This window comes from Podarcis pityusensis (assembly GCF_964106645.2).
Source record: "Podarcis pityusensis genome assembly, chromosome: 10".
NCBI lineage: Eukaryota > Metazoa > Chordata > Lepidosauria > Squamata > Lacertidae > Podarcis > Podarcis pityusensis.
In genome coordinates, this window is record NC_138035.1 from 28,178,047 (window position 1) to 28,196,386 (window position 18,340).

The window sequence follows — 18,340 nt, forward strand, 5'->3', positions numbered from 1 at the left end:
GTCCCGAGTAAGAGTCCATACGGCTGGAGCCTAAATGTGCAGAGAAATTCCCTGTCCTCAAGAAAAATGCCTAGTATATCTTCAGAGCACAGCCCTGAAGGACAGTTTCCTGCATTGTGTGTCAGTCCAGCTTCTGTCATATATGTCAATACAATGAGTCACTCGTGTGTATGTGTATGTGTGTGTGTATGTGTATGTGTATGTGTGTGTGTGTACATCAGCAAGGTGTACATCAGCTCATTCCAGAGATGTCTCATATGCACCTGCATCACATAAGCAATAATTACCCGGGACTCATTGTGTGCTCTCTTCTCTCCAGATGCATCATTAATACTGCCATTAGGATCAAGGTCATTTCTGGCATATCAGAGATGCTTTTTGTTTTTGAGCCTGCTTAAGAATAGTATTCCTTGGTATGGCTGGACAAGCAGTAGTTAAAGGAGTCATAACCACCTGACCTCCAGTTTGCAGTGGAACAGCTTCCTGATGTAGTAGAATGATAGAATTGTAGAGTTGGAAGGGACCACAAGGGCGATCTAGGCCAGCTCCCTGCAATGCAGGAATCTTTTGCCCAACTTGGGGCTCGAACCCACAACCCTGAGATTAAGAGTCTCATGCTCGACCAACTGAGCAGGGTTACTGGCCTCCCTTGGAGCCCTTTAGAACTCACTATGCTCCTTCCCATTCCAATGACTTTCCTGATCTCACACCTACACAAAAACGAGCCTCGCCTATCAAGCTGCCTTTGTGATCTGTGGCAGTTCCAAGCCAATGACTGATTGACTTGAATCCAGTCTTAGGCTCTGTATTCACATCTGCTGTGAGTCTACTCCAGAACCACATGCCCTCCCATCTAAGCTGATTCAGACGCTCTGAAGCCTATATGATCTAGTGATTGACAAATATTATACAGGTGAACCAAGGGATCGACATCTATTTTCATTTAATCAAAATCATTTGGGCACGCATAGTGTGTATGCATTGCAGTTTCAGGCCAGATCCAGCAATCTGGCCAATTTCATTCTGACCGGTAGCTGCCAACTCAGTCTGTTGCAATACTATTCTGTTCTGACTGGTAACAGCTCTCTGGCAGCTAAGGGGAAAAGTCTTCCATGTCCCCTGCAACCTGATCCTTCTAAGCCAGGGACTGAACCTGGAACCTTCTGTGTGCAAAGAAACATGAGCTCTCTACTAAGCTATGTGGTCCCTCCAGGAGTGGCTCATGCCATGGTGCAGAACAGCAACAATCGCTTCCTAGCAGTGGTATTGTTGGCACTTAACCAGGAGGGGTGGACTGAGGTGGTGGCAAGGTCAAAGCTGAGAAGATGCACTAGAAGAACCTGTTGGCTGCTCCCACAAGTACATCCACACAGCTTCTTCTCACTAAGTCGCAGCAACATTGCTGCTGGGAGACTATTGATGCAGCTCTGACCCACCAAGTGAGCCACACCTGGGTCTTTTTCTCCCCAACAGGAGACTCATTGTCAAGGCATCAAACCACTTTTGCAAGTGGAGATGCTGGCTCCTATCTTAACAGGAGATGTTCTTGTGGCTGTTTTTCACATGTGTATGTTACAGCAGGCTGCAAAGTGGCTTGGCTAGATTAATCTGGCCAGTTTCCTGAGGGGAAAATGCTGCTGGTTTTGTGCAAATGAAACAAACCAAGGGAAGGCATTGCAAGGATGTGTGTGGTGCTCTGCTAAGGTCCCAGGAACTACAGTTCTATTAGAACATGGACCATAATGACTGAAACTATAGCTGTGTTCTGGTGGCTGGCACCATAAACACCTGTCTGATCCTGAACACCCCCTTGCACATCAGCCTTGCCAACTCCAGTCTCCAGATGGTCTGAAGAGAGATCGTCAGTACACTTAGCTGAAAACATTAAGAATCTCTGAATGTGTGAAGATCAAGAGTGGAGAGATGAGTCCAATGTAGAGGAGGACATTGGGATGAAGCTAACACACTGTGTGTCCTCACACATTTTGCTGAATGGGGTTCTAAAACAAGTGCCAAAGTACAGGACTATGATGCAAAGGGAAATTGAGAGAAGCACATCAGGAAGCACTATTGCCATGGTGCGGGACTGAAGGGAAAACTTTCCAATGTGCAATTATTGGCCATTATTAATACAAGCATTTCCCAAAGATTTGATGACTTGGAGCAAGAAGGTGCTAATCCACAACTTTCCTGATTTGAAATATATGATCATTACTTCATAGCTCCTCTCCTCTCTACACTGTGAGAATAAGAGATCAGGTACAGCCTCTTACACCCTGATATAACTGTGTTTATTCATAAATCCAATTTATTTCCCCATAATTTACTTTCAAGTAGATGAGCTTGGGACTTCAGCCATGATAGAGAAAACCACAACCAGTAGCAAACATACTCTATCAAATGGTCTATATTTCATGGAATGTGTTGTTTAATGTTTGACTGAATGCATTACATTAAAGATCATTTATAGATTTCTCATGAACTGGAAGAGACAAACAAGCACTGAGTAAGTATACAGTTTGCCATGTAAAGTGGGGTATGTTGTAACCTCTGCTCTACTCAGCAGTCCTGGCAGATTTGTTAATTATCATGATGGCTAGAAAGCTGATTGCTTTGAATGCCAGCTTTTATTTTCAGCACAATCTGCTACACAAATGTCTAATGGAAAATGTCCTTGGAATTCCTCACTGTTTTCCTGGCACGTGAACCATAACATCAAGCTCAAAGTTTGATCTGTCTGTAGAAAAACAAACAACTGCCCCATAGGAGTATAACATGTGAGTTGCCTGGCTGTGGGCAAACATAATTGTGCTACCAAAGCACTTGTGAAACTAGTTTTGCTTTCTTAATTGTTGAATTCACTCAATAATTGTTAACCTTTGTCCATTCCCTCTTACATTTCCCTTGCACTGACAAGGAGGCCTTTCAGCCTCTACGAACAAATCTGTTACCGCTTTCAGAAAAGCTGTTGTTTTTTCCTGTTGCACACAGCTGTACATTCTGTTTTCTGATTCAGCGTTTCCTTTTGAGGCTTTAGCAGCACATTTTGCTGTGTCACGACGTTCCCTTATAAGGAAGGCATTGCTTTTGCTGAGTAATACTTGCATTCCTCTAACCTCTGGCATTGTTCCCTGAAGCTGGAAAAGATACAGCCAGTCTCAGAGGTAACTTAAGGCTGACTTTCAGATTTACTGTCATGTGCTATAACTGGTAATGCCGTTGCATGTAAGTCCCAGTGTACAGTTTAGGAACATCTAACCTTGTAACAATGGTGAAGCTAAGGAAATAGGGACCAGGGCAGTCTTTAAATGAAAACCCAATGTAAGCAATCTTAAGCTTTCTAAAGGAAAAACAGAATATAATGATAATTTAGGAAAATATTATTGTGCAGAAATACTTCAGCGCTGTTGTTGAACCAACCACTGTGGCCATTTTTTTCAGAGATCTGTCAGATTTATAATAATAGAATTGTAGAGTTGGAAGGGACCACAAGAGGCATCTAGTCCAACCCCTGCAATGCAGGAATCTTTTGCCCAACATGGAGCTCGAATCCATGACTCTCATGCTCTACCAACTGGATTTATTTATTATTATTTTTATGGTAAGGTGCTGTGCCTTCAACAACTCGATGAGGGGAGAAAGTTCAGCAAAGCAATGGGTACTGTTGAGCATCATGGGGTTTTGTTTTTGTTTTGTTATACTGGGAGTCACCAAAGGCATACATGCTGTTCATTAAGCTTACTATCTCATCACTGCTTTGCGTTGTGGTGTATATCTTTCTGTCACACAAAAACCGCTGGTTGGTGCAAGTGGAAAGAGGCATATTTCCTCAACTCCTGGTGATCCTAAAGTCTGCACAGTAGGCTTGTTTCTACACAGACTCACATACTCCTCTCTAAGCTTCCATCCAGGCAAGCAAGAGGAATTATTAAAGTTCTGTTATGTACTGAGTTGAATAGGATCCAAAATGCAGCAGGCTGATTGGTCCTAGAACAATAGGATTCAGAATGCTGATTGGCCTATAGGAGAATCCCGGAATTAGCCAATCATGTGAGGCCCATTGTGTAAATAATGTATTTAAAGCAGACATTCTGGGGGAACTTCCATTCCTCCTCACCACTATGAGCGGAATAAAGAGCATGAAATCCACTCTCAACTCCGAGTATATTTCAAGTTCAGAGACACATTCTAGCTAGGCAAGAACACGCAAAGGGGCTGGAAAGAAGGGCCAGTGAGCGGAGTCCTGAGGGCCAGCAGAGAAGCATGGGCATAGCCAGGTTTGGGGGGGGGGCAGGACTTTGTTAGGGGGCAGAACCGTCGTGATTGGTCAGTTAGTTAAGTATTTCTATTGTTTTATTTGATCTAGGGGGGCAGCTGCCCCCTGCCCACCCTTGGCTACACCCATACAAAAAAGCTTCAAGAGCTTCATTTGCCCCCCACCCCCCAGACCTGAGGTTCCCAGCCTCTTTTCTATCAGCTGCCTACACCACACTGGAATTATTCTTAAATCCTGATAAATGTGGGGTCTTTGTGACAGCACAGGTTTTATACCCTATTTCCCCCGTACTGCTCTTTCTCTTTCCCTACATATTGAAGTGGGGAAACTGCTGTCACATTGAACACCTTGGACAGCCGCAATGAATAGATGAGTGATGCCAGTGAAACACCTGTGAAAATGTGATGGTGCTCTGTGAGGTAAATCCGATGCCTGAAAGCGAATGATATGTGAGTCAAGTGAACTGCAAGGAAGGCTGTCATTTGTAGCCTCTGATCCCTGCTCCTGCTCCTAAACTGGAATCTCTCCAGAACTTTGTGGTAATTGTCCTTCACGGTCATTCTCACATGTAACTATTTGACAGTCATCAACATATATATCAGCTCATAGAATTCATCAGTCTCTTGTGACATCCCGTGCTGTTACATAATTATTTTACTTTATACGCAAAACAAGCACAGTGGCGGAACTGCTTGCCACATTTTGGCGCCTCAGGCAAAGGACAAGATGGCGCCTCCTTTCGTTCCATATACAATTTTTTTGGTCAGAATGGCATTGGAATCTGACATTGACAGAGGGAATGAATGGGACAGCATCTGACAGCACTGCACCGGGCTAGCTAGTCACGCAACAGACCTGAGCGCATTCATAATGGTGTTCTGGAATGCTCTGCTTGCGTCCAGCAAAGAAAAGTGAAGCAGTGAAGAAGCTTGACTGAGTCAGATGCAGTGTCAACACATTTGCCTTTTCCGAACTTCCAGCCACTTGGCTCAAAATGCCTTCCTCTTAAGCCAAAACAAATGAAAATGCACATCCTCAGCTAGCCATTTTCTACATGTCAATATTGGATAGGCCCTGCAACTACATTGGACCAATCAGTTAATGAACCACCTTATTTTATGATGTCACTTAGCGTTCCATGGTTCCCATCATTAATTTCTGCAAAGAGTTGCCACCTTTCTTATCTGGCCCTGCTCCTGTACTTTTTTGCAGCAGCTTGATCTGCAGATAGCATGTAGTGCTACTTCATGCCATGAAAAGCATCTCCTACTTATTTTCAAGAGCACAATACCCTTAGTCTTAGTGGAACAGACCAAAGGTCTTCTGCCTATCCCAGAGATGGGGAACCTGTGACCCTTCAGATGTTGTTATCAATTCCCAACTCCCAACAATCTCAGTCAGCATGGTGATGGGAGCTGGAGTCTAATAGCATCCAGAGAGCCACACAAGTTCCCCAGCTCTGAGTTATCCAGATACTTCAGGAAAGCCTACAAGCAGGACATGAAGACAATGACCCATTGTTTGTCCCCAACGTCTGATACACAGAGGTTGTACTTCTTCTAAACACCATGGCTAATGTCTTATATTTCTATAGATAAAATTGTAGCGAAAGGAACAAGATTGAGTCAGGCTCATTTCCTCCCTGCCCCGGCCAGTTGACAATACTACTCATTGCCTTTTCTGATTCAATTATACTTTATTTTCTGAAAATGGCCCATCAGCAGTAGTGCAGATTTTAGACTCTGGGGTTACTGGTCTTAGAAAGCAGGCCTCTATTTTACCAAACATTTTAGGTTGTTAGTATTTTGTTTAAAAATGAATTTATTTATTTTTTTTGAAACCCTTCGGTTTCTCTATTTGCAAAGCTGAGATACAAGTACAGTGGTACCTCGGGTTAAGTACTTAATTCGTTCTGGAGGTCCGTTCTTAACCTGAAACTGTTCTTAACCTGAAGCACCACTTTAGGTAATGGGGCCTCCTGCTGCTGCTGCGTCGCCGGAGCCCAATTTCTGTTCTTATCCTGAAGCAAAGTTCTTAACCTGAAGCACTATTTCTGGGTTAGCGGAGTCTGTAACCTGAAGTGTATGTAACCTGAAGTGTATGTAACCCGAGGTACCACTGTATCTCCCCATCCATCTTCCTGGCGGGGTTGGTGTGATAGGAATCATTCCCACTGAACACATGGTCACTCTTGTTCCAAAGTAAACATCAGGGTTTAATCAGGGAAAACTGAGGATCTCATTGCGTGCTGGAACAGAGAACATGGCATTTTCTGATGCTCCAGGGTTGGGGGGGGGGCGGGACGGACATTCCCAGCTGTAACCGGAGATGGACTGAACCTGAGGCTCCAAGGCAGATTCTCTGCTACTGAGCTATAGTTCTGAAGGGTGGGAAACACAATTAATAAAGGAATAATCATATTTATTTAAAAAAAAATACTTAATGCACCGAAAAGCTGTTTCTCCCTAGTGTTTGCATAAAAGCAGTGGCAGATATTCATGAGCCCTTGTACTAGTATTCCATACTTGAGAATATTCCAGGTTAACCTGACTTAGAGGGAAGACAAGGAGTTAAAACCAGCCTGGGCAAAATGCCCAGGATTCTTGAGAGAGATGTCTCTCACTTGACATCCTGTTGTTGTGCTTAGTTGTCGAGCTGCGTCAGCTGACTCTCCCTCCTCCCTCCCTTTCCCAGAGGAGGAAGAAGAGGGCCGGGTTCAGCTTCCTCATCGAGGAGAGTATGTGCGCGTGCATGTGCGTGGTGAAAGAGAACTGTACAGTGAGGTCAGATGTTCCCCGGGTTCAGCACGTGACCTCGGAGGAAAAGTATAAAGAAAGATGAGGGGAGACGAGATGCCTAACTCAGTAGCTTCTCAAACTCTGGAGAGAAAGGAAGCAAGGAGCCGAGAGTGAAGAGGAAGAGAAGAAAGAGAGCGGCCGCAGAATAACAAAGCGAGGAGAATGGCACAGCGCACTGCAAGGTGAGTGGCAATCCTGGGCTGGAGACAATTCTTCGAAGGAATTTACACAGACTCTCTCATGTGTTACGATTAGCAGGGAGGGAGGGAGGCTCTTGGTAGGTCCAGCATCCTCGGAAGTGCGGTGTGTGTGTTGCCCAGGAGAGGGCATTCTCTGTGGCAGCACCCAGCACTGTTGGACACCCTTCTCACCCAGATGTGTGCCGTCTGGCACCTTCATTGGTATGGCTTCCATCACATGCTGAAGATGCTCCTCTTTACCTTGGCCTCTGGTTGCATATACACTGTACATCTTACGCACATTATTTCTCCTGCAAAATCACGGGAATCTGTACAGAACTACAGTTCCCAAGCAACAAACTATAGATCCCAAGATTCTCTGTGGAGCAGTGTGTTTGAAATGTACATCGTTTTGTGGGACCTATCTCTGTTGTCAGATATTTTGATTTTGCTGTGGAATGGCTTCATTTTATTTTTCAAACTGGGACCGTGTGGTGAAGGGCAGAAGAAATCTCACGAATAGAGTACTTTTGCATTTGTACTTTTAGTGTTATATGGCATCACTGTTTCTCTCAACGCCTGCATGCATATAACACCTGATGATTGAGGCTAACGTTTAATGCATATGACTACTCATGAAAGCTTATTATATCAATATACATTTCTTCTTTGTTAAAGACTTTGTTGTTCAGAGGCATGCCACTTTTGGGGGGAGGGGGTATCTGAATTGCATATTTCTAGTTGCATAGACACCAAACATTCAAAGCACATTCAGAATATCTCCCCTCCCAAGAATCCTGGGAACCGTAGCTTGTTAAAGATGTTGGGAAGTGTGCCGTATTTTTCGCTCTATAAGACGCACCAGACCACAAGACGCACCTAGTTTTTGGAGGAGGAAAACAAGAAAAAAAAATTCTGAATCTCAGAAGCCAGAACAGGAAGAGGGATCGCTGCACAGTGAAAGCAGCAATCCCTCTTGCTGTTCTGGCTTCTGGGATAGCTGCACAGTCTGCATTCGCTCCATAAGACGCACACACATTTCCCCTTACTTTTTAGGAGGGAAAAAGTGAGTCTTATAGAGCAAAAAATACGGTAATTCTGTGGTGGGTAAACTATAGTTCCCAGGATTCTTGGATGGGGGAAATATGCTTTAATTATATGGTGCATATGCAGCTCCTTGCTGAAGAACAAAGGGGTCCATTTTCTTGTCAGGATGTTAATTTATCCTGCTTTGCCACAGACTGCCAGTTTACTTCTGTGCAAAAGTGCTGGTATGTAAGATGCTTAAGATAACACTGGATTTCCCCCCTCTCCCCCGCCAGAATGTCTCAGGACCTGTCAGAAGCCCTGAAAGAAAGCACCAAAGAGGTGCATGAGCAGGCAGAGACCACAGATTTCATGATGCGGTTCCAGAAGGGGCAGATGTCACTTCATGAATTCAAGGTACTGTGCCTGAGTTTTTCTTCCAGAGCGGGGGGCGGGGAAGACTTTAAACACCTCGAAGAGTCTTGTTTTACAATCAAGCGGTATATACGTTTTATGAAATCGGTCAATCAGTGACTTTGTTGAACTACAACTCCCATCATCCCTAGCTAGCAAGGCTAGAGCTCAGGGATGATGGGAGTTGTAGTCCAACAACATCTGGGGACCCAGGGTTGAGAAACACTGGTCTAGAGAAAGCAATGGAAGGAAGAGGAGGAGGAGGAGAAAGAGGAACAGAAACCACCAGCAAATGATCCCTTCAGACCTCTGCCATGGCAAGAGCAATCTGAATTTCCCTTGGCAGTCCACTGGAGCAGGGGAAGGAAGTGGGGGGAAAGAGGGGGGAGGGAGAAGAGGAGGGGCAGAAAGAGAGCAGAAGAGGAGGGTACACTGAGAGAGAAAAGGGGTGACAAAAAGAGAGAAGATGGGCTGTCCATCCATCCCACTTTTTGCTCTAGCCCCCACTCACTACGGCTTTCCCCACTGCAACAGTGTGAGCCCTGACAGATCACTCCCAAGGGATTGTAGCTCTTGACAGAAAAAATTCCTAGCCGTTCTCTGACCTCACAGAAACTGCACTTTTTTCATTTCCTGGGCGTGTATTGCTGAACTGCTGTATTTTCATTCTGTTTCACGCCGCAGGCAAGGGCATAATTTTCTGGGTTCATTTCAGAACTTGAGCAAAATCTGCCTTCCAAGTGTGCCTGTCTGAGCTACTGGAACTAGCTAATTAAACAAATGCTAATGAGCTGAACCTTCTAGTATAACCAGTTAGAGGTAATTACTAGGCGTAAGTCCTGAATGAGGTGGCACAAAGCACAAACACAGATTGAGCAAAGCCGGGGGGGGGGGGGGGGGAGGTAGTAGCAGCCATGGTGAAATTCTGGAGAGGAGAGGTGACTTGTACATTACCCAGCAAAAACACAGTTATAATTGCCATGAGATTACCATTCTTTGTCGATTGGCTGGTTTCTCTTACAACAGACCAATGTAGTAGGCAGGGAGAGCATAAAGATGGCAGGTCATAAAGAGTTGGTTCAACAATCCATTGCTTTCTGAAATTTTATACACACACACACACACACACGTATTGAAGCAGAAGATACTGATCTCAGCCATGAAAACCAAACCAATTTTGGTGCTTAGGAACATAGGGATGTGCCTTATACTGGGTCAGACCAAGCGCAGAACTGTCTACATTGACAGGCAGCCATTCTCTATGGTTTCAGACAGGAAGTCTCTCTCAGCTCTATTTGCAGATGGCAGGGATTGAATCTGGGACTTCCTGTCCACAAGGCAATTCCTCTAAGCCGAAGCTATGGCCCTCCTTCAAGTTCCGAAAGATTATCAGTCACATAAATCCATGTCAAGGGAAGGCGATCACACAAATGTGGAGAGAGAGAGAGAGGCCATTTGACATGTGTTTGGTGTCAAATTTTTGCTCTTGGTCACTTTGTGGAAGCTCACAATGGGCCTCTTAGAAGGCGACCGCTTCTCAGGTGTGTGGAAATCCAGGTCTTCAAGGGCTTTATATAGGTCAAAACGCACACCCAGTCGCCATCCGGGATGTGCAATAATAGCCTGCACTGCTGGTTGACTAAAGGGAAGTTTTGTGTGAAGGAATTTAGGGTGTGTTCATAAGGCAGTTGTGAACAGGCTCAGATGCACCATCTCTATTTGACCTTAGAATCATAGAATTGTAGAGTTGAAAGGGACCGTGAGAGTTATCTAGTCCAACCCCCTGCAGTGCAGGAATCTTTTGCCCAATGTGGGGCTCGAACCTATGACCTGGAGATTAAGAGTTTCATGCTCTACTGACTGAGCTATCCCAGCTCATACTGGTGGCTGCATCCCACTGCGCTGCTCTTTTGCCCAACTGTGCCATAATCATCACATAGAGTACAGGGATCCAGAATGGGATGTACAGTCCAGACAGCTAAACTAGTGCTAGAATCTCTCTCACCCAGTGCATGTCCTTTGCATTCTCCTTGCCTGCACAGATGCTGAATTGAGGTCAGAAGAAGCTGTAGAAGGGATGTGTTGTTAGCCACAGTTACTATTGAGATGAATGGGAATCATGCAGCTATCAAACATAACTTCCATGTGAGAGCCCTTTTGAGTGTGGGTCTCAAAATACTTGCCTCAAATGGTTGGGCAATGTGTTGCTGCACTGCCTTGCTTACTGTGTTTAGCTAGGGTCACTTCCAGGCAACCTGGGAAGGTTGCATTCATCTTGAATTGTTTGCACAAAGTTTGTGGGGTGGTTATATATTGGCTACAGTGAACATCTGTTTGTGGAGTCGTTAGATGACCTTGCATCATGCAAATATTACTCCAGAATTTCCTGTTCATTTCTTCCCACCACTTACCTTATGGCAAAATTATCTGATTTGGAGGATGGAAGAGAGAGAATGGGCTTTGCTCCATATTGACTGTCATGGTGCAATCTGAATTTACTGGAATGTGTTTGAACCCACAACATATCAACAGTCTGGAAGCACCTCAAATCTTTCATGGAACTTGGTTAATGTTTAAAATGTATTTAGTGGTGTGTGCGTTTTGTATTTGCAACAGGGACAAAAAGTACTTTACCAGAGAGTTTGTAAAGCAGCAACGTAGAAATAAGTCCAACTGCTTCTATAAAAGGAAGGTGCTGGTGGATTTGACAGATTTGCTGTGTTGTATCCAGTGGTGGCGTTTTGCTGATGGAAAATTCACCTGCACAAGGTGGGGCCCTCAAAAGAAGAGCCCAAATAGATCTGACCAATCTATTTCTCAACTAGTCCAGCTTCCTGTTCTCACAGTGATCAACTGGATGCCTATGAGACGCCTACAGTAAGATTACCAGACGTTCCTGTTTCCCAGGGACAGTCCCTGGATTTACAAATCAGTCCCCATTCAAAATCCATTTAAATTGAAAAGTGTCCCTGGATTCATTGAAAAAAATCTGGTAACCTTAGCCTACAGGCAGGATCCAAGTGCAGCAACAACTTAGTTTTTATCATTCCCCCCTACCCACTGCGACCCAAAGTTAAGAGAGATCAGTGGAAACTGGGTGCCCCATCTTGTGCAAATGGAAATGTTTTCTGCTAGGGCAAAGCCAGCATTGGATGGTATGGCCAGCCCTGCACTCCATGTTTAAGCACATGGAACTACTGCCATCCCATCTAATTCAAGTCTGAGGTGCCAGGGATTGAACACAATAGGTTCTCTACATAGAAGTGTATACTCGATTCTGACCAAACTAAGCCTCCTGGAGCACAATATACATCAGAGCACAATATACATCAGGAGGCTTAATTTGGTCAGAATCTAGTATATGCTTCCAGAGTTAATGCTAAATACATGACTTCTGGTAAATGAGCCACCATAGCCACTAGAGGGCCGTGAAAATTTGTGTCCTGGGCTTTTTAGACTCTTCTACCCATGTACTATCTGAAACCAAAGGGGCACATTGGTTGCCAGATGCAAAATATATTGGCATTATTTTCAGCTCTCCTACCCCACTCTATGGCAAAAGGAAGACTTTGCAGCTAAGCTTCTCCCCTGCTCTCCATCCTTTGTTTCAGCTGTACCTGGCTTCTCTGTACTACGTCTATGTTGCCCTGGAGAAAGAGTCTGAGCGGAATAAGGACAACCAAGTCTATGCCCCTGTTTATTTCCCAAATGAGCTCAATCGCAGGGCAGCTTTGGAGGAAGACTTGGAGTATTTCTATGGCCCCACGTGGAGGAAGGAGATCCAGTGTCATGAGGCAACTCAGAAATACGTGGACAGGCTACACCACGTGGGCCAGTACGAACCTGAGCTTTTGGTGGCCCATGCTTACACGCGATACTTGGGAGATTTGTCCGGGGGTCAGATTCTGAAGAAGATCGCCCAGAAAATGTTCCATCTGCCCAGCACTGGAGAAGGGCTGTCATTCTTCAACTTCCCTGGAGTCACCAACATTAGCAAGTTCAAGCAGCTGTATCGAGCACGGATGAACAGTCTCCCCATGGACTCAGCTACTGAGGAGAGAATACTTGAGGAGGCCAAGAGATCTTTCCTGCTGAATATAGAAGTGAGTAATCAGTAAGCTACACAGTCTTGCCATGAGGCCCATAACTCTTTTGAAAGTCACAGTAACATTTCTGTTGACACTCTTAGGAGATGGTGAACATTTCTAAGAGCTGACCAAGCTTCTTCTGATTAGGGATTTATTTTTGTAAGGTGAATCAGGGTCATTGAAATAAGGCATTTTTTTTAAGTAGGATCAATTACAAAGCAATAAACTAACATTTGACTTATGTACAGCTTTTCCTTAGCCTCAGTGTTGAACAAAAAGAGAAAAAATAGGAGATGATTATGATACTGGTAATGCAGTATGGTAGAAGCTAGTCTGAGAACAAAAAAATGCAGGCAGCTGTGTTGGTTTGTTAGAAAAAATCCAAACAGAAACAGTGTCATAAATACCTAATACTTGTTCCTGTCTTAAAATGTTAATTCGGAACATTCTTTGCAGGCTACATCAACTTCCCTGGGAGTTAGCCCCATTAAAATCAGTGTCACTTACATCTAAATAGACATTTATAGGATTGAACTGTAAGACTGAAATCCTAACTCCACATACTTGGAAGTAAGCCCCATTAAATTAAGGATAATTGAGTAGACATGGTTGCTGTAAGTTACTTTTACATCCATAGGATCACAGGTTATACTAAGGTTTGTTGGGACAAAAAGTGGTGGGCACAGTACTTTTGAAAATTCTAAAAGGCAGCAGCTATTTAAGTCTGTCCTGATTGGTCTTTAAGATTGCTGGCAGGCTGTGATTTATCTTGAGTCCGGCTCTTCCAACCTCCAAATTAATTTTAAACAACAACAGGATCAACATTTGTCAGCGAGCATTTAAGAACTAAGTACATACGCAGTTGGTGGATGGCCTGGTTTATTATTTCTTTCCCTCTCCAGAAGGAACTAAGAAGTTCCAGTCCCATTACGATCGAAACCTTCTTCAGTCTGCAGGGTTTAAAGTAGAGCTAGTTCACTTTTTGTTTGGCTGCACACACACCAACCACTTAAAGAACATCCTTCACAGAGGATCTTAGGAACTGCGGTTTACCCTTCACAATGCTACAATTCTTAACTACACCCTTAACAAACTACAGTTCCCAGGATCCTAGAGGGGAAATGTGCGGTGTGTACACAGCCCAGCTTCCTGATGCAACTGGTGCTGTCCCTACATCTTTCTTCATTTGCAACTTACTCACATAGGGATACGAACACACATGTATGCAAGGACCAGCATTCATACCCTATGCACTGGAAGATTTGATTGGTGCTTCTCAGCAGGTTTATAATGAAAGGTAGATGTTCACATGCTCCAATATAAAGATGAAAGCAAGTGAGGAAGATTGGAGGACCTTCAGACTTTATTAAGATAGGTGGTGGTGGCGGTGGTGGTGGTGGTTTGCAAAATCCTAAAAAGGGATAGAGTGCTTTTCAGTAACAAAACGGTGATCTGTCTCAGGTGTTCAAGGAGTTGCAGAGACTGACAAGCCAAGGGCAAACCACAGAAAACCTCCGCCTTGAGGAACCAAAACTAGACCTCCACACAAGAGGAATCAACAGAACTCACAGTAAGATAACTTCTTAATTTTAGCCATTCCTCATCTTCAGCCGCACCGATTGCAGCAATCATCCTAGGAAGCTGCCTTATCAGAACACTGATCCATTTAGCTTAGTTCTTCCCATTATACTGTCTGGCAGCAGCCCTCCAGGATATCAGGTGAGCTACAGCACTTTCCCGAGACAGATATTTGTGCTGGCATGGGCCTCGCCATCAGGGGTAGCCATTTGTGATGCCCATGACAGGCAGTAGTAACCTGGTTTCTGACCCTGCCTACTATGCTCCCAAGGCAAGCTCCCTTCCTTTTAGCTCCGTTTCCCCTTGGATCTTCTAAATACAGTGGTACCTCAGGTTACAGATGCTTCAGGTTACAGACTCCGCTAACCCAGAAATAGTACCTCAGGTTACGAACTTTGCTTCAGGATGAGAACAGAAATTGTGTGGCGGCGGCGTGGCGGCAGCAGGAGTGGTACCTAAAGTGGTACCTCAGGTTAAGAACAGTTTCAGGTTAAGAACGGAGCTCCAGAATGAATTAAGTTCTTAACCCGAGGTACCACTGTAATGGAAAGAGGAGTGATTCCTATCATAGCCACTTTCCATTAGAAAATGTGTGTGGACCCTGCAGTTATCATTAATAAATTCTTATGAGGTGCTTCAGTGTTGTATATATATCAAAAGATAAGAAAGGCTCACAGCCTCAGAATCTAATATACATGATATAAAAGGAAAAAGGAATGGGGCAGGAAGAGGAAAACAAGCACTGAAGCAACTGTGGCTCCATAGGCTACCGAATGGGGTCAGATGGATGTCCCCTTTGCCATGATGCAGGGGGTGCAGCCTCCTAAGGGCCCCAGGACACCTGGTTAGTTGAAGAGGCCGAAGTGTTCTTTTAAAAGTCTCTCCTTCTCTCACAATCCCTCCTTCCGCCCAGCTCCCTAGGATTTCTGTGCTGCAGAATGCACAGCAGTTCTTTAAATGAAATAAGATTCCATCTTGTTGAATGAGATTTATGCCTGTAGAAGCACATGTAGGGCTATAAGCCTTATAGTTCTGAAATGAAAAGTCGCTATGCTGGCTCTCCCTTTTATGGAAGCTTTTGCTTTCTGTGACCACCCGCATGCAAGGCTGTGTCCACCCAGCTGGCTCAACTGCACCAGCGCTCTGTAATATTATCTTCCTGTATCATTAATCTCTGGTGGCTGCTCTGCTCAATGTACCTGCCTCGCACCCAGTGATGTCATCAGCGTGGCTGGAGCATTGCTGAATGTTCTAGAAACAAAGCTCCCAACCTGACCAATTTCCATTCTCTTAATATAGGTCCAAAGGAAAGTGACCGTGTGCAAATGAGGCATCAGCAGATGCTACCCAGCACGCCGCTCCTGCGTTGGGCTCTCGCCATCTTCTTCTTGGCAACAACAGTCGGTGTGGGCTTGTATGCCATGTGAGCAGAAGGAACCTCAGCCATGTCTTTCACCAGCACCTGCCTCATCCTGAACTAACAAACCTTTCCCTTGTGGAAGAAAGCCTCCTTAGATGGCCTAGTTTGGGCGATCCGAGCTCAGCTGTTCTCACATCACTAACGTGACAAATGACATGAAAAGACTCTTAAGACTTTAGAAAGTCAAATCAAATGCTGGTGCGGCAAACATTTCTAAAGATATTGAAATGCGAGAGGGAGCCATAAAGACTGATAACTTGCCGGCCGGGACAACTGAGGAATAAATGTTGCTCCTGGTACTTTGCCTAGTGTTATGTCATAGTACTGTCTACTGCAGACTTCAGCAACCTGATGCCCCTTCCATGATATTTTGGACTACAAGTCCCATCAGCCCTAGCTGCCACATGCTGGCTGAGGATGATGGGAGTTGCAGTCCAAAATATCTGATGGGCACGAAGCTGGTCCAATGTTGTGTTGCTTGCTTCTCCTTATCCTGAGACAAAAATGCATTGCTCAAACTATGATTTTATGTAATAATGTTTCTGTTTTATGTAATGATGTTTGTTTTTGAAATGCATTTGTACCTCGGTCCTGTATTTTTTTTTGGGGGGGGGGGGAATATATTCTCTTGCATCTGTAACTTGCCTTTTATAAATTATGTGCTCAATCATTAAACCTCCCTGTGAGTAGAACGAACTGTATCCTTCTGATTTTAATGTTTTATCAAATGTGAGTAGAGCGTTTTTCTTTTCCTGTGTACTATATTAACTGATGCTGAAAGGATATTGGGCTGATCAGCACTCAGCCTTAAAACTAACTTACCTTTGTGTCTAAAGGCAAAACTGTTGAATCTTTGTTTTTGTTTATTTTATTTATTTTATTTCTATACTGCCCTTCACCCAAGGATCACAGGGCAGTTTACAATATATACTACACAAAAATATTTAACATAGTAACAAACAAAATAATAACCCACAATTTCTTATTTGGAAAAAAAAACGCAGGCACAGTTTGCTCAGCGCTGGTCAAGTTTACACATGACACTAAGCCATGGTTGATTAAATCATGGCTTAGCATTAAGTGCCAAGTGGCTTCACTGGTTTGTTTACTGCCAGCAAACCATGATCTGAATCCATGGTTTGCTGTTAATTTATGAACCTTGGTTGGTTTTAATGATAGTTTGGTATTACATGCATGTTTGTTGGCTATTTGCAGTATAGTAACGCTGCAGAGAGCTTGCTGGGGAGACCATGCATTAAAAAGGGACTCAAAAATAACTTAAACAAGGTTTTAATTACAAAAACAAAAACTCCTTATACACTAAATACATCAACAACCAGACACAACCACCAACCCATCCCCCAGGGGAATGGGAGAGCTAGGTGCTGCTCCTTATATACTACACCCAATTGCTGACACAGCTTAATCAATACAACTCAGCAGCACCTGCTATGTTTCACAGCTGTAAAGCTGGGTCTCGTTATTTTGCTCTGGCCCTTGCTCTGGCCCCTTAAAGACATACACATCGAGTGGAACAATGATGAACCTTTACATTTAAAGAAACCATTCAACAGGTTTTAATGATAGTTTGGTATTACATGCAAACCCATCACCCTTAATTAACCATAGTTTGTTTAGCCACCCACACCATAGGCACTCATCAAACGACAAAGTCACAAGGCAAGAGCAGCTAGAAACATAACATAACTAAATTTTGGAGAAACAAGCTTGCTTTATAGTCTGTGGGACAATTTGTGGTTAACTTGTAGTCTGTTAAGTCCATCGGTATTATTTGCAAATTAATTCTTTGTAAAATCCCTGGAAAGCTAGGATTGACACCCAGTGTTTAGGAACAGGGTGATGTGTTGCTTCACAAGCACCTGTAATCAATAAACTTGTTTAGTAACCATAAATGTAATGTTAATGGCTATTGTGTATACTAGTTCATGTCTGTAAAAGAGGATAAGTAATTTGCAATACAGTCAAAACCTCGGCTCCTGAATGCCTCCGTTTTGGAATGTTTCGGCTCCCGAACACCGAAAACCTGGAAGTAAATGCTCTGGTTTTTGAATGTTTTTCGGAAGCCAAACGTGCAATGCAGCTTCTGCTTGAGTAAAGGAAACTCCTGCAACCAATCAGAAGCTGCGCCTCAGTTGTCGAACATTTCAGAAGTCGAATGGGCTTCCGGAACAGATTACGTTCAACAACCGATGTTTGACTGTATTGGCAACGGTTACTTTACCATAGTTTGGCCAAGGAAAATGTTTTGTTCTAAAATAAAGGAAAGCTGAAGTTAATAAATTTCTAGGTTACCAAAGAAGAATGACAAAACACATAGCCAAGTGATGGTGTCTGATGTACAAACACTGCAGAGCTCAAACAACAGAAATTAGTTTACAAGTATTTGTACAACCAACAAATAATAATCCAGAAATCTTTCATACTGAACTATAGCTGCAATCCTAACATTATTAAATGATCATTCACATGACCATACCAATTGACTCTAAGTTTAATCACACAAATTAGTATACTCTGCTATGTGTATGACGGACACCAAA

At 43.8% G+C, this 18,340-nt stretch overlaps 1 protein-coding gene across 1 annotated transcript; it reads left to right on the forward strand.

Moving 5' to 3' along the window:
• Nucleotides 1–6,967: 6,967 nt before the first annotated feature.
• HMOX1 (heme oxygenase 1) lies at nucleotides 6,968–16,471 on the forward strand. Its single transcript, XM_080971817.1, has 5 exons — nucleotides 6,968–7,256; nucleotides 8,576–8,696; nucleotides 12,305–12,796; nucleotides 14,243–14,351; nucleotides 15,659–16,471. Exons 1-5 carry the CDS (start codon nucleotides 7,237–7,239, stop codon nucleotides 15,784–15,786), a joined length of 870 nt encoding a protein of 289 aa, XP_080827943.1. The 5' UTR covers nucleotides 6,968–7,236; the 3' UTR covers nucleotides 15,787–16,471.
• The last annotated feature ends 1,869 nt before the right edge of the window (nucleotides 16,472–18,340 follow it).

Coding starts and splice junctions, on each gene's coding strand:
- HMOX1 (XM_080971817.1), top strand. CDS start 7,237: ATGGCACAGCGCACTGCAAG. Junction 12,797..14,242: donor CTTTCCTGCTGAATATAGAA/GTGAGTAATCAG, acceptor GATCTGTCTCAG/GTGTTCAAGGAGTTGCAGAG. Junction 14,352..15,658: donor AGGAATCAACAGAACTCACA/GTAAGATAACTT, acceptor CTCTTAATATAG/GTCCAAAGGAAAGTGACCGT.